This window comes from Callorhinus ursinus, unplaced genomic scaffold, assembly GCF_003265705.2.
Source record: "Callorhinus ursinus isolate GAN/ISIS: 27379988/994484 unplaced genomic scaffold, GSC_fseal_2.0 scaffold63, whole genome shotgun sequence".
NCBI lineage: Eukaryota > Metazoa > Chordata > Mammalia > Carnivora > Otariidae > Callorhinus > Callorhinus ursinus.
Genome location: NW_027397125.1, coordinates 7077489 through 7103270, shown reverse-complemented (window position 1 = coordinate 7103270; position 25782 = coordinate 7077489). Strand labels below are relative to the sequence as shown.

The 25782-nt window shown below is 35.8% G+C and overlaps 1 protein-coding gene across 1 annotated transcript in view; it reads left to right on the top strand.

Annotated features, from left to right (window-relative positions):
* Positions 1 to 1391: 1391 nt before the first annotated feature.
* Positions 1392 to 25782, top strand: part of MALRD1 (MAM and LDL receptor class A domain containing 1) — a gene marked incomplete at its 5' end in the record, with an annotated part of 844763 nt that continues 820372 nt past the window's right edge. The window contains 2 exons of the mRNA XM_073885547.1: positions 1392 to 1626; positions 19014 to 19154. Of these exons, the coding sequence (XP_073741648.1) occupies positions 1392 to 1626; positions 19014 to 19154 (376 nt within the window). The remainder of the gene's footprint in view (positions 1627 to 19013; positions 19155 to 25782) is intronic.

The window sequence follows — 25782 nt, the reverse complement described above, 5'->3', positions numbered from 1 at the left end:
TGGAGTGCTCAATGATAGGGCAAAATTATAGATTTTACTCCAGGATCCTGAATGCCCATACTTTAGACCTTTATAGTGGGTCCTTTTTCTAGAATATGGGCAAAATCTTACTTTCCTAACATTTTTATTAAATGTTTAGATGCATCCCTGTCCCTGATCTATGGTCCTGATTTTCACTCTACCTTTCCCAATTACTTCTTATAGTCTCATGGGGTGTCTTGTTTCTTGCCATTATATTGCAGAAATGAAAAGAAAGTAGTTGAAAAAGAACTTTGATATGCCTTTAAGAAATAAAATATAAAAGAATATTTTGAATATTCAACTTCATATAATTTCTATGATTATGCAGCTTCATAGAATTTTATTATGAATACATCAGTGTGTCCTGAACTTCAGTATACTGTTCATTCTGAATATGCATTCTGCAATCATGTTTCAGTTGTAGAAGCAAATTAATATGAATTGACGAGGATCGGTGTGCTGTAGAAGAAAGAACACTGTCCTCAGCAGTAGTAGGAAATTTGAATTCTAGTTTCTAATACCAAATTACTGTATTTTCTCATAAATACTCTTAACTTCTTTGGGCCCAAGTTATGTGATTTGTAAAACAATGACCTCCAATGTCCCTTCAACTTTTAAAATCCTATGGTTCTTGGGCGCCTGGGTGGTTTGGTCAGTTAAGCATCTGCCTTCGGCTCAGATCATGATCTCAGGGTCCTGGGACTGAGCCCTGTGTCAGGCTCCCTGCTCAGCAGGGAGTCTGCTTATCCGTCTCCCTCTGCCCCTACCCCCCCGCTTGTGCTCTCTTTCTCTGAAATAAATAAATAAATAAAGTCTTTAAAAATCCTATGGTACTCAATTTATCCAAACAAACATCACGAGGTTTCTATTTAATAACTAAGGATACACATTTTGAACTCACAGAGAAATTCTAATAATTGGGTCTGAAATATTTGAATAAGTTTTAGCGACCACAATAATGTTCTAAATTACATGAATGTGATTAAGTAAGCACAGGAATTAATACAGAACATTGCAGTTACTTAAAACTTTACTGTGGTCCTCCCCCGGTCCCCCACCCTATTTATGGGCCTGCCCTTTGTTTCTTAGAATTTTCCTTCAAGAGATAGCATGATCATAAAGGCTAACATTGTTTAAATATGGTATACACAGGGTAATAAATATCCATGTTTAGCTAGATACAGAAAAGGTGCAATTGCTCAAGTTAAATATTTTCTAAAGACACTCCTCTGAAAGAGTAAATGAACTGCTCTGGGAGTCATTTGTTAGGGTTGCAGATAGTTACCAAGGGTATCCAGTCATAAGAGACAAATCTGGAAAAGAAAGGGTAGAGAAAAGAGAAAGGATGTTTCTAATTTTGGATTCACCTATTACAACTGCCTGATCTCCCAGCGACCTATCAAGTGGTGCTCTTCTGCTTGGCTGAAATGTTAGCATTCCCAAGGAATGAAGCTTTTTGTTTCCTTTGGATTTCTTTTGTTTTCATCTCTGCATGGGTTCAGCAAGGAACAAAAGCCTTTCAGTGTGGCAATGGGTTGTCCTTGCCCCCTGACAACGTGTGTGACTTCACAGATCAGTGTGGGGACAAGAGCGATGAACAGCAATGTAAGTGCTATTCTTCTCCTTTGTCCAATTTCATTTCCCTGGACACCTTCAAACCAGGGGCCGACTGGTAGCCCAGGGAGATTTGGCTAGATACCTGGCCCTCGTGGATTTCATTTATACGCCTTTAATGTAAATCGGAAACTAAAATATACTTTTCAATAGAGATGGGTTCATAGACCAAAATTCCTCTAATTAAACAATATCAAATTGCTAAGATTCCAACTGGAGGGAATGTATTCTAAACTAGTTTTTACTGATTATAAAGAAGGAAGTGATATGCAGTCATGTAGCTTTTAATTTTTCAGGGAAGCAAAATTCCAAAGAAGCTCATGACTGAAGCTTTAAATTGCTGTGATGGAAATGATGAGCTTAAATCTGGATTCAATATGGAAGTGTTTGAGATGACTTTTAGGTTGCATGAGTAGATTTGATTTTTGCTTATAGGACACTACCTTCCCTGTGAGTTGGTACCGACTGCCCATGGAGTACAACATGGGCTCGTAGCCTTAGATTCTGGGGTGCAGGAAACAGCACCAACTTAGGGGAGTGCAGGACCTAGATTTGGATCCTGCATAAACCATGTACTAATTGTGTGATCTTGAACATCCATCTCATTAAAGAGGTTGTAAAGTGAGATAAATTGACTCTCAGCAGCGGGAAAATGCTCCATTGCTTACTGGTGTTATATGAAAAAGGAAACTGTTCACCAAGGCAAGACATGGGTAAAGACATGTATGTTTCTGTAGTTTCTCTTGCAATCTGACGTCCTGAAGGAATACTGCATTTCACTAGTGGAATGAGGGCAATCACCTTTCACAAACAACATTTTCATACAATTAAGTGGGTTCATTGTTGGTTCATAGTAACTACTGGTTCATTTATCCGGAGGCACTAATTCTAGTATTTTAGAGCACCTTACTCAAACATATTTTGTAGTTTTTATTCAGATGCTATGTTAATTCATGTTTATAGAATTTTTCATTTTCTTCTGCTAAAATAAGTTTCTGTATATTCAGTTTTGCTATTGTTGGTAAGTTTCTATATATTCAGTTTTGCTATTGTTGGTAAGTTTCTATATATTCAGTTTTGCTATTATTGGTAAGTTTCTATATATTCAGTTTTGCTATTGTTGGACTTCTACTTACATATTCAGTTGTTGTTACAGTAGAACAAGAACAGTGAATACTGAAAAATCTCTTCTCTGAAGAAGAAAACAAGCTATTGATTTGTTTCCCATGGTTTGGGATAGTGATCATGCCATTAGTAACTGTTAAATACAAAATGCAGCCGAAGACAGGGATTCATTTATATTTGTCCAATTTGCCCAGAGATGCTGAATGTGGGTGTGCTGCCCTTTCTCTGACCTGTCTGGGAAAACCCTGGCTGTTCTTTGGTGAGCAGCAAAGAGGAACCACTTGGCTGGTTTGACAAGAAGTGCAAAGTCCCTTCCCTTATTAATCTCTGTGGAGCTTCCTTTAGCATGCTTGCTGTGATAACATGCATGGTCCTGCCTCAGGGAAAAGGTTAATGTGAAAGAAGGAGAAAGCTGCCGAGTGCAAGAGGTCTCGGCCGCATGAAAAATTCTAATAACTCGCGGTTGTGGAGGAAAATGAAGGAACAGGTCTGCGAATAAACAGATTTCATTTTAAATGTTACATTAGGAGATCACCTTTTGGCTTTTTCACTTTTCATTTTCACTTTTAAGAACTTTCCACTTTGGTATTTTATTTAAAATGTGGACCATAACCTGTCAGTAAAATCGAGAATCACTTAGAAGTGTGAGTTTCTTTTGTACACCACAGGAGGGGGAAAATGTGGAGGAATAATGATGACCAAGCAATTTTTCTCATAAAAATTTGTGATGCTGAAACTTATGGGTGAGACTTTTTTTAAAAAAAAAGTTAACTTTATAATAATGTTAAAATAGTCCCCTTTTGGAAAAAAAATCAACCTGTGTCTCTTTTAAGCATCCAAATGGTGTGACCTTTAAAGAAATAGATTATTATGTTGACTTTTCATAATGAAATTGGCCTAGTTGAAGTTGAATTTCAGATGCAACTGATTCTATTAATAGGTTTTTGAGAATTTTCTTATTTTACATGATGGACCTCCTTTTCAGAATACTTGAACTTTTTGTTTTCACTCAGAATTTTTTTAAAGATGGGAGGTTTAGAAAGACAATCTTCACAATGAAATAAATTCTATTTATACACGATATTGAGCACTTAATATATAGTGATTAAGAAAAATAATTTTTAGGTATCACAACTGTTTGGTTCTAGTGTTGACAAGAATCCCTCTTCATTATAATTTATTGATATCCTGAGCCAGGGAAATAAATGTTGTAGTCCTGGGTATCTTTTTTTAAAAAATCGTGTTCCAAGCATTGTGTTGTCTGCTTCCATGCTGATCCACATTGCCCATTCCCCCTCATTCTCTTTGATTTGTATTTGTTTATTTTAATATTGGAGCCATTATAGCTAGTACAGAAAAAGTCTAGCTTCTTTCCTAGCAATTTCTCAAAATTATTTGATATGCAAAGGCTTTATTTTTACTTAAGAATAAAGACAGTAGTCTTTTTTAAATTTTCTTTATTGTTATGTTAATCACCATACATTACATCATTAGTTTTTGATGTAGTGTTCCATGATTCATTGTTTGTGCATAACACCCAGTGCTCCACGCAGAATGTGCCCTCTTTAATACCCATCACCGGGCTAACCCATCCCCCTGCCCCCCCTCCCCTCTAGAACCCTCAGTTTGTTTTTCAGAGTCCATCGTAAAGACAGTAGTCTTGCTTATATTGCTACCATTCAGATCCAAGTCAACCGGAAGATTATAAACTACTATTGATACAATGTTGAGATATATATCCCATGAAATGGATCCCCACCATTGAAGTGTTGCCAGAAAATACATATTCTTAGATAATTACTTTTGCATACCTGAAGTCAGTATTACAATTAACTGTTACATACATTCACTTTTAGAGCTAACTCCTGACTCTAAAGAAAGAAATATATTCTGTTAATCTGACACTTTTCTCTCCTACCTACCCATCACACTTAGGAACTTTCTGTTTGGCCTAGTATTTTTAGAAGGAGATAGGAATCTATTTTATACTTTGATTTGATGGAATACATAAAATTTTGTGGTTTTACCTTATTTCTTTTGCAAACTTTCTGGATTTAGGAAGAAGGATTTTTTTTCCAAAAAAAAAACATATTTACCTTTTTAGGTATTTACTTTGTATAAATCTAAATTTATATGTGAAAAACATAAAAATTACCTTAGAGGTGCATTCTCAAAATCTGAGAGGTGACAGTGTTTAATCAGGTGATGTTTAAGTACAAATGTTATTACTTCAATAGGTTGACATGTCAACTACTTTAAAAAAGTCATTGATTCATTGAAGTACTTGAAGTTAAAGAATTAATAGACTGAAATGTGAGATTTCATGCACAATACTTATCTTACTACTACACTGCATGCAAAGTGTTTGATGAATATTTTCATGAAACAACTAAAAATCCTAAGCAAAATGTCTCAGTTTGGGCTACCATAACAAATACCATGAACTGAGTGGCCTTTAATTCTCATAGTCCTGGAAGCTGAAAAGTCTAGGATCAAAGTACGGACAGATTTGGTGTCTGATGAGGGCAGATAGCTGGTTTGCAGATAGCTGTTTTTTGGTTTTGGTTTTTGTTTTAAGATTTATTTATTTATTTATTTGAGAGAGAGAGAGAGAGAGAGAGAGAGAGCAAGTATGTGTACATAAGGGGAGTTGAGGGGCAGAGGGAGATGGAGAGAGAGTCTCAAGCAGACTCCACGCTGAGCACAGAGCCAACCTAGGGCTCAATCTCACGACCCCAAGATCACGACCTGAGCAGAAACAGAGTCAGATGCTCAACCACCTAGGTGCCCCTGCAGATAGCTGTTATTTTCACTGTGTCCTCACATGGTGGGGAGAGAGCTTTGGCTTCTCTTCCTCCTCTATAAAGACCTTAATCCCATTATGAAGGTGTCCTACTCATGACCCAGTCACTTCTCACAGGCCCCACCCCGAATATCTTAACACTGGGGATTAAAGATTCAACATACGAATTTTGAAGGGACACAGATATTGAGTACATAGCACAATAAAATTTAAGAAATCTAATAATACACATATAGAGCCTAGCTGAAGAAAATGATAAAAAATTACTGATGTATGGAAGAAAGACTCATGACAAGACTATTTCTTAACGTTGTGCTTCAGTAGTGTAAATATATACAATTTCACATTCATGAAATCAATCTAGTTAAATTCTAATATAGAGTATAACCAGGATAAATTTTGGAATTTATTTGGAAATCTGATTAAAGTGATTTTCAAGTTCATTCAGAAAAATGAGTGAGAACAGCTAGAAGAAGGGAGAAGAAAATGATTAATAATGGGAAATAAATTTTATTAGTAGATTTATGTAAACTACTCCAACATTGTGAAAGTTCAAAATTAGAGAAGAATCTCATCACTAGAAATAGTAAGTTTCTATATATAAAACATATTAAGAAATATAACACATATCTATAATATATTAATATATAATATAATATAATATATTAAAAAAATAATGGTGGCATTCCAAGTCAGTTTATAGTACCTCCTATAAGCCAAGCTCTGTTGAGAAATTTCCACAGAGTATTTCATTTAATCTTCACCAAACATCAAAATAATAAGAACTATTATTATTCCCAATTTCCAGCTTGGTAAAGAGAGGCTCAGATTAAGTAAACTAAAATGCCAAAGGACACAGAGTTATTTAGTGGAGGAACTGGAATTCATGACCAGTTCTGTCTGATTCTGGAACCCTTAATTCTTTTTTTTTTAAAGATTTTATTTATTTATTTGAGAGGGAGAGAGGGAGAGTGGGAGAAAGAGAGAGAGAGAGAATGCATGAGTGGAAAGTGGGGGAGAAGCAGAGTCCACACTGAGCAAGGAACCCAACACCGGGCTTAATTCCAGGAACTGGAGATCATGACCTAAGCCAAAGGCAGACACTTAACCAACTGAGCCACCCAGGCGCACCCTGGAACCCTTAATTCTAACCACCATACAACACTGTTTTTATTTGCAACAAATGAAGATGAGGCAATTTTATGGGATAAATTTCTTATTTACTCCACACATCAAAATTTCCAGAAGGTAAAGTGTTAAATGTAGAAAATAAAGCCATAGTCTTTATTATTCTTGGTTTTGAAGTCAGGAAAAGTTTTTCTTTGCTTTGAGGTGTAATAAATCCTCAAAATATATCTGTTGAATGTTGGTATTGAATAATATTTGGTTGAGGAAGGGCCTTTTTATGCATTACATGAAAGGAAGAAAGTATGAAAATCAGTAAATTAGAATATGTAAAATAACAGTTTCAATGAATCAAGACCATTGTAAATAAAATGAAAGAGGAACAATGCTTTCAACACATTTGACAAATAGTTCTCTTCCAGGTAAATATATCAAATAAAGGATGCATTCTCTCATAGAAATATGGGTAAAAGTCCTGAAAAGGCAACTCACAAAACTTATAGAAAGGGGAAAAACCACAGATGATGAAGTGTTCAACTTCACTGTCAATCATATGTCACAGTCGAAAACCCAAAGCTCTCAATATTTTAAAAATTAAATACACATAAATTACAAAAAAGAATGTCTGTGGTTGTGAAGGGCATGGGAAAATGAGCATTTTTATATACTGTAGGCAGGGGTGTTAATAAACTCTTACATTTTTGATAGTATCTTTGAAATATGAATAAAGATTTAAAAAGTGTTCATGCCCTTTAACTAGTAATTTCACTTTTGGGAGTTTATTTTAGGAAAACATTTAGAAAGAGTTCATGTCAAAAGTCTCATCACAGCATTACTTAAGGTGGTGGAAATTGGAAATAATGTAATTTTATAATATTAGGTTAATGCTTAAATAAATTATGATACATCTATACTATGGACATCTGTGTAGCCATCTGTCATGATTTTTGGTGCTATTTAAAAGTGGGGAAAAGCTCATGATATATTGTCAAAGGAAAAGTTATGATCACTGATCAATACATATACTTAAAAATAGAGTATGGCATTGCATATAAAATACTAGATAGAATAATGTCTAGGTGTTAGACTTACAATTGACTTTTCTTTTTTGTATATATTTATATTTCAACTATTCCCAAATAGCATCTGTTGTTTTTAAAATCAGAATAAAATGGCATTTTAAAATTAATAGTTTTCTATTAGCTGCTCTATTGTGCTTATTGTAGAAACGAAAGCAAAGTCATATTAGACATGCAGGCCACATGATGCCAAACAGAATTCCTGTTCTCTCATTTGCCTTTTAATTTTTTCTCAAAACTCAACTGTGACATATGATTGACAGTGAAGTTGAACACCTCATCATCTGTGACTGTTTCCCTGTCTTTAAGTTTTGTTGAGTTGCCTTTTCAGCACTTTTACCCATATTTCTATGAGAGAATGCATCTTTTATTTGATATATTTACCTGGAAGAGAACTATTTGTCAAATACATTGAAAGTATTGTTCCTCTTTTGTTTTATTTACAATGCTTTTGTTACACTGAAACTGTTATTTTATATGTTCTAATTTACTGGTTTTTGCATTTTCTCCTGCCTGGATATCACAGGCATAACTGCAGAGTTCACCAGAATATACAGTCACAGCTCTGCTGTGGGCTCCCCTGGGGGTTGCAAACAGTGAGATTATGAAGAATTATCTGCCCATTGGGTGATGGACATTAAGGAGGGCACGTGATGTGATGAGCCCTGGGTGTTGTATGCAACTGATGATTTTCTACGTCTGAAACTAGAGATGTACTCTACGTTGGCCAATTGAATTTAAATTAAAATAAATAAATAAATAAATAAGAAAAGGAGTGGAAGATACAGCCTTCCAATTATGGAATGATAGATCACGGGAGTAAAAGGGACAGCATAGGGAATATAATCAATGATATCATGACAGCATTGTATGGTGACAGATGGTAGGTACACTTGTGAGCTAAGCATAATGTATATCATTATGTTGTGTACCTGAAACTAATGTAACATTGTATGTCAACTATACTCAAATTAAAAAAAAAAGTTTAAAAAAAATAATTATCTTAATTCTGAAAGTTGGAATTTGGGTCTGAATTTCTAGGTAAGCCCAGAGAAATCCCCATTTTGGGGTGGTTGGATAAAATACTCTGATGTGGTTTCAGAAGGGAACAGGTCCTCATTCTACAGTTCTAGTCCTTAAAATGACCAAAAAGGTTTTAGGTCCTAGATCCATAACTCCTGTATGAAAACACCTAAAATCTTCAAAGTCTTCAGACTTTGCCTATTTGGGTGCTATCCTACCAGAGCTGCGAACAGTTTCATTAATATTTTGAGGGAGGTCATGGAAAAGCAAAATATTAACTTTATGAGGACAGGGAATTTACCTCATTCATCCCACTTCCTAGAAGACTGATGGCACATAAAGTCAATAAATGTTAGATAGATTGATTAATTACTGATTTACTAACTGGCTGGATTTGCCAGCTACAGTATTTTCTTTCATCGTGAGATTCAATACAACTACTCAGTCTTGCAATGTAGTCTGCTCTTGTTGTGCTGCTCAAGTGTGCAAGTTGACATCATCCAAGAAGACATTCAGTTAATGAGTTCCCTTAAAAAATTTCAAAGACACCTGGTGACATCAAATGGCAAACTGTTTCTTCAACAAGTAAAATATCTTCTGAAGCCAAAATATATACAGAGTCAGAACTCCTGCAATTCTTGTCATCCCACATACCTTTTCTGTTTGTCAATAAACATTTCTATGTGTGCAGGTTGACCCTAAAGACTTGGCTAGGAATCCTGAGAGAAGGCTTGCCTTCTGTTGTCAAAGTTACCAAATTTATGAAGGCAAGAACCTTGAATCACAGCTTTTAAATAAGTTTCCATCAAAAAAGTGGGAATAATATAATATAATGTTCTTTACTCCCCAGAAATAATTGTGACTTTCCAGTGAATAAGTCTTGAAATGCTTGATTGGATTTGGAAGAAAAATTTTACATATTTTGAAAGAAATTGAAAACCTATTTAGGGAAGAAAAAAAATATGACAGGAGTTTATTTGTTCCTGAATTAGTTTCTGTGATGCAAAGTTTCTTCATGCAAGATAATATAACTTTCTAGTAGAGTCCCTGTATTCACCATTATAGAAACTACTGAAAAACCTTAAGATATTTTGGCTGAGCTGTTACTCTGGAATGGAAAATTATGTGTAAACAGCTATGCAACATTTATAATACTCAAGTGAATACTGCTGCGGACTGGAGTTAATGCCATGCCTTGTCAATATTTCTACAGAAATCACCAGACACAAACACTCCTTTGAACTTCTTTGAAGGTTACCAATCGTGAAACAATGTTAAAGTTAAAACATGGTTTGGAAATCCTTTTATCATTGACTTAGATACCATCAATGACTCAAATGACAGTCTCAATGCCAAAGACAGTCTCAATGACTTGAGAATAAAGGCGACTATATGACAGGAATCCATCCAAATTAATATTGGATAATTCTAGTGTGAGCCATAAGAATGCTAATTCCATTTGCTATCATGTAACTTTGTGAGTTAAGGTTTTTCCTGTTTCTGTCTGAATGAAAATATTAAAATTAATTCAGTGTGAAAGATAAATATTTCTTTGTAAAGATTAATTAATATTTTTAACTTGCCAGGCCAAATAATAGCAATCTTTCATTGAAATTTACTTTTGAGTGTAATTAAATTTTACTTTTGTTTAATTGGAATATTTTAGATTCATCTCATCCTTTGTAGGAACTGACCATTAATTTTTACATTAAATGAGAGTGAAGAGAATTTTTTGTGAATATGTTTTTATGTGTTATTTAATGAAAGAAGTAATTCTCTAAATGGTAAAATGAATGGTATGTAAAATATTGTGGCTATATAATACCTAGTTTTCCTCAAAAAGGGAAGAAGCTAAAAACACTTAAACTTGGACTAGAAGGAAATTACCTCAGCACAATAAAGACTATATATGAAAAACTTACAGCTATCATCATACTCAATGGTGAAAAACTGAAAGATTTTCCTGTAAGATCTGGAACAAGACAAAGATGCCATCTTTCATAACTTCTATCAACATAGTACTGGAAGTCCCAGCCAGAGCATTTCAGCAAGAAAATATTCAAATTGGAAATGAACAAGTGAAATCATCTGTTCACAGAAAATGTGATCTTAATGTAGACAACTCTAAAGATTCTTCCAAAAATAACCTGTTAGAACAAATAAAAAAATTTAGCAAGGTTGCAGGACGTAAAATCAACACCCAAAAATCAGTTGTGTTTCTGTACACTAGCAATGAACAATCTGGAAAGGAGATTAAAAGAACAATTCCATTTATAGTAGCATCAAATGAAATAAAATACATAGGAATCACCTCAATAGATACAGAAAAAGCACATGTCAAAATTCAATATCCATTCATGATAAAAACTCTTAACAAAATGGTTATAGAGGGAGTGTACATCAACATAATAAAGGCCATATAAATCAAGAAGGCTTTTCCTCTAAGACAAGTATTCCCACTCTTGCCACTTTTATTCAAAATAGTGCTGGAAGTACTGGCCACAGCAATGAGGCAAGAAAAAGAAATGCACCTAAATTGGAAAGGAAGAACTAAGATTGTCACTACTTGCAGATGACATGATGCTGTATATAGAAAATCCTAAAGATTCCACCAAAAAACTATTAGAACTACTAAGTGAATTATGTAAATTTGTAGAATACAAAATTAATATACAGAAATCTGTTGTGTTTCTACAAACTAATAACAAATTATCAGAAAGAGAAATTAAGAAACAGTCCAGTTTACAATGGCATCAAAAAGAATAAAATACCTAAGAATAAAAAGGTGGTAGAAGACCTGCTCTGAAAGTATAGTATAAAACATTGATAAAGAAATTGAAGATGACACAAATAAATAGATATATTATGCTCATGGATTAGAAGCATTAACATTGTTAAAATGTCCATACTACCCCAAGCAATTTACAGACTCAGTGCAATCCCTATTAAAATACCAATGGCATTTTTCACAGAACTAGAACAAACAAACCTAAAATTTGTGTGGAACCACAGAAAAACCCAAACAGCCAAAGCAATCTTGAGAAAGAACAAAGCTGGAGGTATCAGGCTCCCAGATCTCAAACTATACTACAAAGCTATTATAATCAAAACAGTATGGCACAAACACAAAAACAGACATATAAATCAATAGAAAGAATAGAGGGCCCAGACACTTATATGGTCAATTAGTAAATGACAAAGAAGGCAAGTATATACAATGAGGAAAGATAGTTTCTTCAATAGATGGTGTTGGGAAAATTGGATTGCTATGTGCAAAAGAATTAAAGTGGACCTCTTTTGTATACCATATACAAAAATGAACTAAAAATGGATTAAAGGCTAAATGTAAGGCCTGAAAACTCCTGGAAGAAAACATAGGCAGTAAACTCTTTGATATGTCTTATATTTTTTTTTGGATCTGTCTCCTTAGGCAGGGACAACAAAAGCAAAAATAAACAAATGGGACTACATCAAATAAAAAAACTTTTGCACTATGAAGGAAACCATCAACATAATGAAAGAACAACTAACTGAATGGGAGAAGATATTCACAAATGATATATCTGAGAGGGGTTAACATTCAAAATATAAGAAGAACTCATACAACACAATATCAAAAAACAAAGAAACATTTCAGTTAAGAAATGGGCAGAGGTTCTGAATGAACATTTTTCCAAAGAGGACATACATTTGGCCAATGGGTACATGAAAAGATGGTCAGCATCACTAATTATCAGGGAAATGCAAACCAAAACAACAATGAGATACCATCTCACACCTGTCAGAATGGTTATTATCAAAACATAGTAAGTAACAAATGTTGGTGAGGATGTGTGTAAAAGGCAATCCTCCTACACTGTTGGTGGGAATGTAAATTGGTACAGTCACTGTGGAAAACAGTATGGAAGTTTCTCAAAAAGCTAAAAACAGAACTATCATATGATCCCCAAATTCCACTTCTAGGTAGTTATCTGAAGAAAATGAAAACACTAATTTGAAAAGATATATGTACCCCTATGTTCATCACAGCATAATTTACAATAGCCAAGATATAGAAGCCACCAGCAATAGATGAATGGATAAAAAAGATGTGGTGTATATATATACAACGAAATATTACTGAACTATAAAAAAGAATGAAATCTTGCCATTTGTGATGACATGGGTAAACCTAAAGGGTATTATGCTAAATTAAATAAATCAGACAGAGAAAGACAAATACCATATGATTTTACTTATATGTTGAATCTAAAAAGCAAAACAAGTGAATAAAAAAACGAAAACAGAAACAGACTTATAGGTATAGATGACAAGCTGATGGTTGCCAGAGGGGAGAGGAATGGGAAGATAGATGAAATGTGTGAGGGGGATTAAGAGGTACAGTCTTGGGAGGTGGGTGGGGGGATGGGGTAATTGGATGACAGGCATTAAGGAGGGCACTTGATATAATGAGTACTGGGTGTTATATGGAACTGATGAATCACTAAACTCTACCCTGAAACCAATAATACACTAGATGTTAACTTACTTGAATTTAAATAAAAAAAGAGGTACAGTATACCAGTTAAAAAATAAACAAGACATGATGTAATATACTATGTTGCATAGTATAGTCAATATATAATATTAGTCGATATATAATAGTAATTAGTCAATATATAATATTAACATATAATATATTTATTTTTTATATATAGTCAATAATGTAAAAATTTTGTATGGTGACAGATGGCAACTAGGCTTATTATGGTGATCATTTTGTAATGTGCATCAATATTGAATCACTATGTTGTACACCTGAAACTAATATAATATTGTATGTAAATGAACTTCAATAAAAATTACATTTCTTCTTCCCTAAAAAATAAAACATAACCAAGGAGACAAAAGACATATACATAGAAAACTAAACATTGTTGCTGAAAGAAATTAAAGAAGACACAAATAAATGAAAAGACATCTCATGTTCATGGATTGGAAGAATCAATATTGTTTAGATGTCAGTATAACCAAAAGTGATGTACAGGGTCAATGTAATCCCTATCAAAATCCTGAGAATACTTTGTGCAGAAGTAGTACAGTCCATTCTAGAATGCATATGGAATCTCAAGGGACCCCAAATAACCAAAACAATCTCAAAAAAAGAACCAATTTATAGCCCTTACACTTCCTGATTTCAAAACTTATTACAAAGCTGTGGTAATTAAAAGAGAGTGGCATTGGCATAAAGACAGACACATAGGCCAATGGAATAGAATAGAGAGCCTAGAAATAAGCTTTCATATGTAGGCAGATGATTTTTGACAAGGGTGCCAAGACCATTCAGTGGAGAAGGAACACCTGTTCAACAAAAACTGTAAAAACTGTATTTCTACATGCAGAAAGATTAAAGTTGGATCCCTACCTTACACCATATACAAGATTAACTCAGAATGGATTGAAAACCTAAATGTAAGAGCTGAAACTATAAAACTCTTAGAAGACAACACAGAGGAAAAGCTTCACAATAGTGGATTTAGCAATGGCTTCTTGGATGACACCAAAACCATAGGTACCCAAAAACAAACAAACAAAAAAACTAGATACATTAGAGTTATCAAAATGAAAACTTTTGCATATCAAAGGACAACTATCATAATGAAAAGGCAATCCATTGAATAAGAGAAACTATTTGTAAATCATGTATCTGTTAAGAGGTTGATATGCAGAATATATGAAGAACTCTTAAAACTCAACAACAAAAAACGAACAACCTGATTTAAAAATGGACAAAGGATTTGAATAGACATTTCTCCAAAGATGATATACAAATGAGTAAGCACATGAAAAGATGTTCAACATCACTGATCATTAGGGAAAAGCAAATCAAAACCAGAATGAGATACCATCTCATACCCATTAGGATGGCTATTATAAGCAAACAAAACACCAGGAAATAACAGTTGTTGGCAAAGATGTTGAAATATTGGAACACTTGCGCAGTTGTGGTGGGAATGTAAAAGCTTTTAGCTTTTCTGTGAAATGGCATGGCAATTCCTCAAATCATTAAAAATAGAATTATCCACATGACACAACAATTCTATCTCTGGAGATACATCCAAAAGAAATGAAAGCAGGGACTCTTACAGATATTTGTACACCAGTGTTCATAGCAGCATTATTCCCAATAGCCAAAAGGTTGAAGCAACCCAAATGTCCTTTCAGAAGATGAATGGGTAAACAAAATGTGGTATGCACATGCAATGGAATATTATTCAGTCTCAAAATGGAAACAAATTCTGATATATGCTGCAACATGGATGAAGCTTGAGGACATAATACTAAGTGAAATAAACAAGTCACAAAAGGACAAATATTGTGATTCCACTTACATGAGGTATGTAGAGTAGTCAAATCCATAGTGACAGAAAAGAATGGTGGGTGTCAGTAGAATGGTGGGCTGGAGGGAAGAGAGAATGGGAAGTTAGTGTTTAATGGATATGGAGTTTCAGTTGGAAAAAACAAAAAGCTCTGGGGTTGGATGGTGGTGATGGTTGTATAACAATGTGAACGTATTTAATACCAGAGAATGGTATACTTAAAAATGGTTAAAAGATAAATTTTATGTCATGTGTATTTTGCCACACTTTTCCAGAAAGAGCAGGACTCATCGTTAAGACTACAACTGGGCCTCAAAGATCTTTTAAGAGGAAGAGAGAAATGCATTATTAATATAGGCCCAGGCAATATTGTGAGATGTAGTTTGCTTTTACTATCTTCTGCCTCTCCCTTTCTAGATTTTTTCCTAATTCTTATAATTTCTCTGTCTTCTAAGAACTTTATATTGTGACCATCTACCCATACCATACTTAATTCTGAGTTCTGCACCAATTTCTTCACCATCACCACTATTTAAAAGTTTATTCTCTTCCTACTCATTTTCTCAGAAGTATGCCCTAAGTTAACCATCACTTGGGGATATAATTTGATATTTGTCTTCCCATGAAGGTGTTAATGATTAAATCTAAGAGGAACTCTTCAGTGAATTTTAAATGAGAGAGTCGGGTGCTGTGGAAGACAATTCGGGGGATAATTGGGCCTTCCAAGCAACCTCAGATCACATCATGGAGACACCCTCCTCTTTGATTATAGTATGTCACAACTTTGGGATCACAAAATTGGAGAAATGAGTTCCACACGTTCAAAAAGCCCAGGAATATGGATTCTACTGATAAGTTCCTGCACACTGCTCCTCATTGTTCCATATCCTGTTGAACTGTGGCCTTACTCAACACAATTTAGTGATGGCTGTGGTAGCAGAACTCTCTATGCAGGCAGATTTTAGCAAAGCAAATAGTTTCAGATTTGGATGTAGACATGTGGCATATGGAATTAAGAGGCAAATCAGCGACAGTGCAAGAAACATGGTTCAAATGGTTTAAAATATACAGTTCTCTGTTGGGGGAAAATAAATGGAAAATTTTCAGATGCAATTTTTGAATAATCCAGCAGTTATTAGAAGTTTGTGATTTTTACAAGAAATACTTGAAAATGTATGCTCATTAGATTCATTTTATAACAAAAAGAACCCCTGTTGAGATTATTCAGAAGGAAAAAATGTTCTATTTAGCTATTTTTCGAGTTTTAACACTTCCAGAAATCATTATGATTATCTTTCTTTTTTTTTCTCAGCAGGGTTTCCCGTGTGTGTTTTTTTAAATTTTTTATTGTTATGTTATTCACCATACGTCATTAGTTTTTGATGTATATGATTATCTTTCTGTATTAAAAAGAACAAAACATCATGAACAGAAGTCAACTAATTGTAATGCAATGTGATTTCTTGGCATTTAAAAGATGTTTGATACTTATGTGAGAATGTATGTATATTTCATACACATAGTTGCTGAAATATGGTGGTAAAAATAGTTTAGAGTATTTTAGAATTACAAATAGATTGTTGTAAAAATTGCTAGGAACTACAGGAAACGTGAAAATCTATTTATGCAGATACATGCATAGCTAATTGAATGACATGCACACATATATACAAATAAATATATATATATATATATAAAATATATATAATTTTGTTCATTTTTGTTGTTGTTGTTCAACCGGAGTCTCTGGATCACGAGGGGTCTATGAGGTAATAATTGGGATATTCCAGCTATTCTAAATATTTCAAAGGCCTTATGGCAATTGTAAATTTAGCCATGGTATGATTCCCAGACTAATCAAATTTCTTAGCTTTTGGATAGAATGACATCAGTTCAGTCTGGAAATACTGGTTCCTTCGGGCTGACTAGAAATTCTGATAGACCTCTAACTCTACGTTTTTTTTTTTTAAGATTGTGTTTATTTATTTGACAGAGAGATACACAGCGAGAGAGGGAACACAAGCAGGGGGAGTGGGAGAGGGAGAAGCAGGCTTCCCGCAGAGCAGGGAGCCTGATGTGGTGCTCGATCCCAGGACCCTGGGACCATGACCTGAGCCGAAGGCAGACGCTTAACCATCTGAGCCGTCCAGGTGCCCCCTAACTCTAGGTTTTTGATCAAAATAGGAGAGTGGGCTAATAATTAGGCCTCAGAACAGAGCTTTACGAGCCCATGTTCTGAAGTCAGAAAGACCTGGGTTCTAATGTTAGCCCCAGGACTCACTAGCTGGTCTATCTTGGGTGAGTTACTTTATGTCTGTAACACCTGGTCTAAACTTCCTCGCTTTTTTTTAAAAAGGATTTTATTTATTTATTTATTTATTTATTTATTTATTTATTTGAGAGAGAGCATGAGGGGGGAGGGGCAGAGGGAGAAGCAGACTCCTGGTTGAACAGGGAGCTCAACGTGGGGCTCAATCCCAGGACCCCAGGATCATGACCTGAGCTGAGGGCAGACAGTTAACTGACTGAGCCACCCAGTTGCCATGGCTTCTTCACTTTTAAAATGGAAAAAAATGCCTGATTCATATGGTTGTCGTAAGGAATAAATAACAACTGCAAGTAGAACCCTAGCACAGAACAAACTACCTTGATAAATTGTAGCCATTAAGATTCCTGTTATTATAGAATACAGCTGGTCTATGAGATCTTTCAAAATAAGGGATCTAGGAGTAAAATAAATGAAATAGACCATTGGTAATAAAGCAAGTTTACCTAATGTCATTCTAAAGTGATATTTCTAAATTAGCTTTCAGTACTCATATGTATGAGCTCAAGAACATGCATCTGATATATTATTGTTAAATAATATTTTGTCCAAACTGTGCTTAAGTAAAAATTATGATTTCGTGACTGGGTTGCCAGACGCTGCCTAACCATTCACCAGCATATTTACTCCCACAGTGGCTAATGCAACCAGTCAGGGCAAGAACAAACTTGTCAAAGGAGAATCTCCACGGTTGTTAAGAACTATAACCCAGCAGGGGCTATTGTGATCGAGATAACCTATTTTTTAGAGAGTTGACATTTACAGATGTTGGATAATGAAATAAAGCCCAACCTGGTGGTTATTATGAACAACGAAATGTCCAAATCCTTCAGCTTCTGCCAAACTGCTCGGATCACTTAAACCTGGGGAAAAAACAAAAAGAGTCAGAAATTGCCTTTGTTGTGATAAAAGCACCAAGATTTCCAAGAACATTGATATTCAACAGGAAGGCTCTATATTTAATTCCAGGGGTGCATCACAGCCATGGATGGTTGATCTTTAGTCAGAAGGTCCTTGTTGATGTGTTTGCTCACAACTGAGATTCTGATATGCCTGGAAGGCTGAAATATCGAGATGGAGCTGAAGATATAACCTTAATAATAATTCCTCATATTTTATAGTTCTAAGAGCTGTATTTTATATAAATTATGTCATTAGATTCTTATAGCAATCATTTGAGGGAGAGAGGGCAGGATGTCATTCTAATCTTACAAGGGAAGAAAAGGGCTTGCTATGGTTAAGTGGTTTAGCTAAAGCACTCGGGTAATAGACAAAACCAGGATTAGGTCGTCTGTCTTCTGACCTCAGGTGGCCTTCTTTCTGTTTGACCACACTGGTCTTGTGTGTAGTGATTTATTAGAATGTCATCTGCAAAAAAGCTTTGCATTAATAAAGTAGACTTAAAATGTGGAAAATAGTCCTTATGTTAATATACATTTGCTGTTTGTTTGCTAAGCTTTTTTTTTTTTCTCTACTCGTCTGATTTCTTAAGAAGCCAGATGGGGTTGTGAAAGCTAATTTCTTTTTTTTCTCATTAGGCTCCAGTTATGAAAGATGTGATTTTGAAAATGGGCTCTGTAGTATGACACAAGATCAGAGTCTGCAACTTGGTTGGACAAAGAGAAATGGGATGACTGGTCTCTCACCTCCATTTTATGATCACAATGGTGATATGTCTGGTAAATGCTTTGAATTTCTTTCTTTCTTTCTTGTCAAGTGGTTGATTATGGCAGTAGAATATTGGCTGATATTTAGATATCAATTATTATAATGTCAAACTCTATGCCTTCTTTAACCATTTTCAGGATATTTATGATATAAAATATCACAATGGAGTCTCATAGTTGTGTTCCTGGGATACTCAAGGTCTACCTAGACAATGATTGGGATTTTCTAGCTGTTTTGACTCTTTATGGAAAATGGAAAATTTAACATGATAATTCTACATAGGTTAATTCATCAAATTTGCTTTTCACTATACTGATTTCAGCTCTAAAACACTTGTTTTCTCAGGCTATCTAGGAGGCTCTAATGGGCTGCTCATTAGCCTCTGAGGTGGCTCTGGAGCCAGACTTTTATTCATTTATTTATTTGATAACTAATGAACTTAATTCGTTCATCATTTTGTACCAGGTGATTAGGATATTTTATTTTATTATTATTTTTAAAGATTTTATTTATTTATTTCACAGAGAGAGACATAGCGAGAGAGGGAACACAAGCAGGGGGAGTGGGAGAGGGAGAAGCAGGCCTCCCGCCAAGCAGGGAGCCCGATGGGGGGCTCGATCCCAGGGCCCCGAGATCATGACCTGAGCTGAAGGCAGATGCTTAACACTGAGCCACCCAGGCACCCCGTGATTAAGATATTTTAGCAAAAATCAACTCTATGCCTTCCCTTATTTGATGGACTTACACATGATATGAAAAGAGGTAGTATATTGCCTGGCATTACTAACTGAAGGCTGGAGATTTTTTATAAAGGTGATGTTTCTCTCATAACAATAAGAAAAAAAAATAAAAAGTTTAAGACTTTCTTAGATCAGTGTTGATACTAATACATAACTCAAACTTCTCAAATACAAGAAGAAAAATCACTCTAAAATAAGTGAAGTATAAATGTAATATTTTACCCTGTTCATCTTTATGATTCTCAGGTACAACAAACTGACAGTTGCTGGAGAGGAGGTGGGTGGGGAGGATGGGGTAACTGGGTAATGGGAATTTAGGAGGGCACTTGATGTAATGAGCACTGTATGTTATATACAACTGATGAATCACTAAATTGCCCTCCTGAAACTAATTATACAGTATGTTAATTAAATGGAGTTTAAAGAATTTAAATTTTTTTATTATGTTATGTTAATCATGATACATTACATCATTAGATTTTGATGTAGCATTCCATGATTCATTGTTTGTGTATAATACCCAGTGCTCCATGCAGTATGTGCCCTCTTTAATACCCATCACCAGGCTAACCCATACCCCTGCCCCCTCCCCTCTAGAACCCTCAGTTTGTTTCTCAGAGTCCATAGTCTCTCATGGTTCATTTCCCCCTCCAATTTCCCCCCCTTGATTTTTCCCTTCCTGCTATCTTCTCTCTTTTTTTTTTTAACATATAATGTATTATTTGTTTCAGAGGTACAAGTCTGTGATTCAACAGTCTTACACAATTCACAGCGCTCACCATAGCACATACCCTTCCCAATGTCTATCACCCAGCCGCCCCATCCCTCCCACCCCCCACCACTCCAGCAACCCTCAGTTTGTTGCCAGAGATTAAGAATCAGTGAGGTCATATGATACCTGTCTTTCTCTGATTGACTTATTTCGCTCAGCATAATACCCTCCAGTTCCATCCACGTTGTTGCAAATGGCAAGATTTCATTCCTTTTGATGGCTGCATAATATTCCATTGTGTATCTACACCACCTCTTCTTTATCCATTCATCTGTCGATGGACATCTTGGCTCTTTCCACAGTTTGGCTATTGTGGACATTGCTGCTATAAACATTGGGGTGCATGAACACCTTCGGACCCCTACATTTGTATCTTTGGGGTAAATACCCAGTAGTGCAATTGCTGGGTCATAGGGTAGCTATATCTTCAACTTTTTGAGGAGCCTTGATACTGTTTTCCAAAGTGGCTGCACCAGCATGCATTCCCACCACCAGTGTAGGAGGGTTCCCCTTTCTCCGCATGCCCGCCAACATCTGTCGTTTCCTGACTTGTTAACTTTATCCCTTCTGACTGGTGTGAGGTGGCATCTCATTGAGGTTTTGATTTGGATTTCCCTGATGCCGAGCAATGTTGAACACTTTTTCATGTGTCTGTTGGCCATTTGGATTCTTCTTTGGAAAAATCTCTGTTCATGTCTCCTGCCCATTTCTTGATTGGATTATTTGTTCTTTGGGTGTTGAGTTTGATAAATTCTTTATAGATTATGGATACTAGCCCTTTATCTGATATGTCATTTGCAAATATCTTCTCCCATTCTGTCGGTTGCCTTTTAGTTTTGTTGACTGTTTCTTTTGCCCTGCAAAAGCTTTTTATCTTGATGAAGTTCCAATAGTTCATTTTTGCCCTTGCTTCTGTTGCCTTTGGCGATATTTCTAGGAAGAAGTTGCTGCGGCTGAGGTCAAAGAGGTTGCTGCTTGTGTTCTCCTTTAGGATTTTGATGGACTCCTGTCTCACATTGAGGTCTTTCAACCATTTGGAGTCTATTTTTGTGTGTGGTGTAAGGAAGTAGTCCAGTTTCATTCTTCTGCATGTGGCTGTCCAATTTTCCCAACACCATTTGGTGAAGAGACTTTTTTCTGTTGGACATTTTTTCCTGCTCTGTCAAAGATTAGTTGACCACAGAGTTGAGGGTCCATTTCTGGGCTCTCTATTCTGTTCTGTTGATCTATGTGTCTGTTTTTGTGCCAGTACCATACTGTCTTGACGATGACAGCTTTGCAATAGAGCTTGAAGTCTGGAATTGTGATGCCACCAGCTTTGCTTTTCTTTTTCAACATTCCTCTGGCTCTTCAGGGTCTTTTCTGGTTCCATACAAATTTTAGGATTATTTGTTCCAATTCTTTGAAAAAAGTGGATGGTATTTTGATGGGGATTGCATTGAATGTGTAGATTGCTCTAGGTAGCATTGACATCTTCACAATATTTGTTCTTCCAATCCCTGAGCATGGAACATTTTTCCATTTCCTTGTGTCTTCCTCAATTTCTTTCATGAGTATTTTATAGTTTCCTGAGTACAGATTCTTTGCCTCTTTGGTTAGATTTATTCCTAGGTATCTTATGGTTTTGAGTGCCAGTGTAAATGGGATCAGCTCCTTAATTTCTCTGTCTTCTGTCTTGAGGTTGGTTTATAGGAATGCCGCTGACTACTGTGCGTTGATTTTATATCCTGCCACTTTACTGAATTCCTGTATGAGTTCTAGCAGTTTTGGGGTGGAGGCTTTTGGGTTTTCCACATAAAGTATCATATCATCTGCAAAGAGAGAGTTTGACTTCTTCTTTGCTGATTTGCATACCTTTTAATTCATTTGGTTGTCTGATTTCTGTGGCTAGGACTTTTTTTTCCTAATTTTAATATTTTTTTTATTATGTTATGTTAATCGCCATACATTACATCATTAGTTTTTGATGTAGTGTTCCATGATTCATTGTTTGCATATAACACCCAGTGCTCCATGCAGAATGTGCCCTCTTTAATACCCATCACCAGGCCACCCCATCCCACCCTCCTCCCCTCTAGAACCCTCAGTTTCTTTCTCAGAGTCCATCGTCTCCCATGGTTTGACTCCCCCTCTGAATCCCCCCCTTCATTCGTCCCCTGCTGCTACCTTCTTCTTTTTTTTTTCTTTAACATATAATGTATTATTTACTTCAGAGGTACAGATCTGTGATTCAACAGTCTTGCACAATTCAGTGCTCACCATAGCACATACCATCCCCAATGTCTATCACCCAGCCACCACATCCCTCCCACCCCCCATCTCTCCAGCAACCCTCAGTTTGTTGCCTGAGATTAAGAGTTCCTCATATCGGTGAGGTCATATGATACATGTCTTTCTCTGATTGACTTATTTTGCTCAGTATAATACCCTCCAGTTCCATCCGCGTCATTTCAAATGGCAAGATTTCACTCTTTTTGATGTATGCACAATATTCCATTATATATATATATAGACCACCTCTTCTTTATCCATTCATCTGTCGATGGACCTCTTGGCTCTTTCCACAGTTTGGCCGTTGTGGACATTGCTGCTATAAACATTGGGTGCACATACCCCTTCAGCTCACTACATTTGTATCTTTGGGGTAAATACCCAGTAGTGCAATTGCTGGATTGTAGAGTAGCTCTATTTTCAGCTGTTTGAGGAACCTCCATACTGTTTTCCAGAGTGGTTGCAACAGCTTGCGTTCCTACCAACAGTGCAGGAGGATTCCCGTTTCTCCGCATCCCCACCAACATCTGTCATTTCCTGATTTGTTAATTTTGTGGCTCAGACTTCTAATACTATGTTGAATAGCAGTGGTGATAGTGGACATCCCTGCTGTGTTCCTGACTTTAAGGGGAAAGCTCTCAGTTTTTCCCCATTGAGAATCATATTCACTGTGGGTTTTTTATAGCTGGCTTTTATGATATTTAGGCATGTACCCTCTATCCCTATACTCTGAAGACTTTTGATCAAGAAAGGATGCTGTACTTTCTCAAATGCTTTTTCTGCATCTATTGAGAGGATCATATGGTTCTTGTTCTTTCTTTTATTAATTATTGTATCACATTGATTGATTTGTGGATGTTGAACCAACCTTGCAGTCCAGGGATAAATTCCACTTGGTTGTGGTGAATAATCCTTTTATGTACTGTTGGATCCTATTGGCTAGTATTTTGGTGAGAATTTTTGCATCCATGTTCATCAAGGATATTGGTCTGTAATTCCTTTTTGATGGGGTCTTTGTCTGGTTTTGGGATCAAGGTAATGGTGGCCTCATAAAATGAGTTTGGAAGTTTTCCTTCCATTTCTATTTTTTTGAACAGTTTCAGAAGAATAGGTATTAATTCTTCTTTAAATGTTTGGTAGAATTCCCCTGGGAAGCCATCTGGCCCTGGGCTTTTGTTTGTGGGGAGATTTTTGATGACTGCTTCAATTTCCTTAGTGGTTATAGGTCTGTTCAGGTTTTCTATTTCTTCCCGGTTCAGGTTTGGTAGTTGATACATCTCTAGGAAAGCATCCATTTCTTCCAGGTTATCTAATTTGCTGGCATAGAGTTGCTCATAATATGTTCTTATAATTGTTTGTATTTCTTTGATGTTGGTTGTGATCGCTCCTCTTTCATTCATGATTTTATTGATTTGGGTCATTTCTCTTTTCTTTTTGATAAGTCTGCCCAGGGTTTATCAATTATGTTAATTCTTTCAAAGAACAGCTCCTAGAGTCGTTGATCTGTTCTACTGTTCTTTTGGTTTCTATTTCATTGATTTCTGCTCTGATCATTTTCATTTCTCTTCTCCTGATGGATTTAGGCTTTATTTGCTGTTCTTTCTCCAGCTCCCTTAGGTGTAGGGTTAGGTTGTGTACTTGAGACCTTTCTTGTTTTTTGAGAAAGATTTGTATTGCTATATACTTTCCTCTTAGGACTGCCTTTGCTGTATCCCAAAGATTTTGAACAGTTGTGTTTTCATTTTCATTGGTTTCCATGAATTTTTTAAATTCTTCTTTAATTTCCTGGTTGACCCTTTCATTCTTTAGTAGGATGCTCTTCAGCCTCCATGTATTTGAGTTCTTTCTGACTTTCCTCTTGTGATTGAGTTCTAGTTTCAAAGCATTGTGGTCTGAAAATATGCAGGGATGATCCCAATCTTTTGGTACCAGTTGAGACCTGATTTGTGACTTAGGATGTGATCAATTCTGGAGAATGTTCCATGGGCACCAGAGAAGAATGTGTATTCCGTGGCTTTGGGATGGAATGTTCTGAATATATCTGTGAAGTCCATTTGTTCCAGTGTGTCATTTAAAGTCTTTATTTCCTTGTTGATCTTTTGCTTAGATGATCTGTCCATTTCAGTCAGGGGGGTGGTAAAGTCCCCCACTATTATTGTATTGCTGTCAATGTGTTTCTTTGCTTTTGTTATTAATTGGCTTATATAATTGGCTGCTCCCATGTTAGGCACATAGATATTTACAATTGTTAGATCTTTTTGTTGGATAGACCCTTTAAGTAGGATATATTATCCTTCCTCATCTTTTATTACAGTCTTTGGTTTAAAATCTAATTTGTCTGATAGAAGGATTGCCACCCCAGCTTTCTTTTGGTGTCCATTAGCATGGTAAATGGTTTTCCACCCCCTCATTTTCAATCTGGGGGTGTCTTTGGGTCTAAAATGAGTCTCTTGCAGGCAGCATATTGATGGGATCTTGTTATTTTATCCAATCTGATAGCCTGTATCTTTTGATTGGGTCATTTAGACCATTTACATTCAGGGTAACTATTGAAAGATATGAATTTCGTGCCATTGTATTGCCTGTAAGGTTACAGTTACTGTATATTGTCTGTGTTCCTTTCTGGTCTATGCTGCTTTTAGGCTCTCTCTTTGCTTAGAGGACCCCTTTCAATATTTCTTGGAGGGCTGGTTTCGTGTTTGCAAATTCCTTTAGTTTTTGTTTGTCCTGGAAGCTTTTCATCTCTCCTATTTTCAATGACATCCTAGCTGGATATAGTATTCTTGGCTGCATATTTTTCTCATTCAGCGCTCTGAAGATATCATGCCAGTCCTTTCTGGCCTGCCAGGTCTCAGT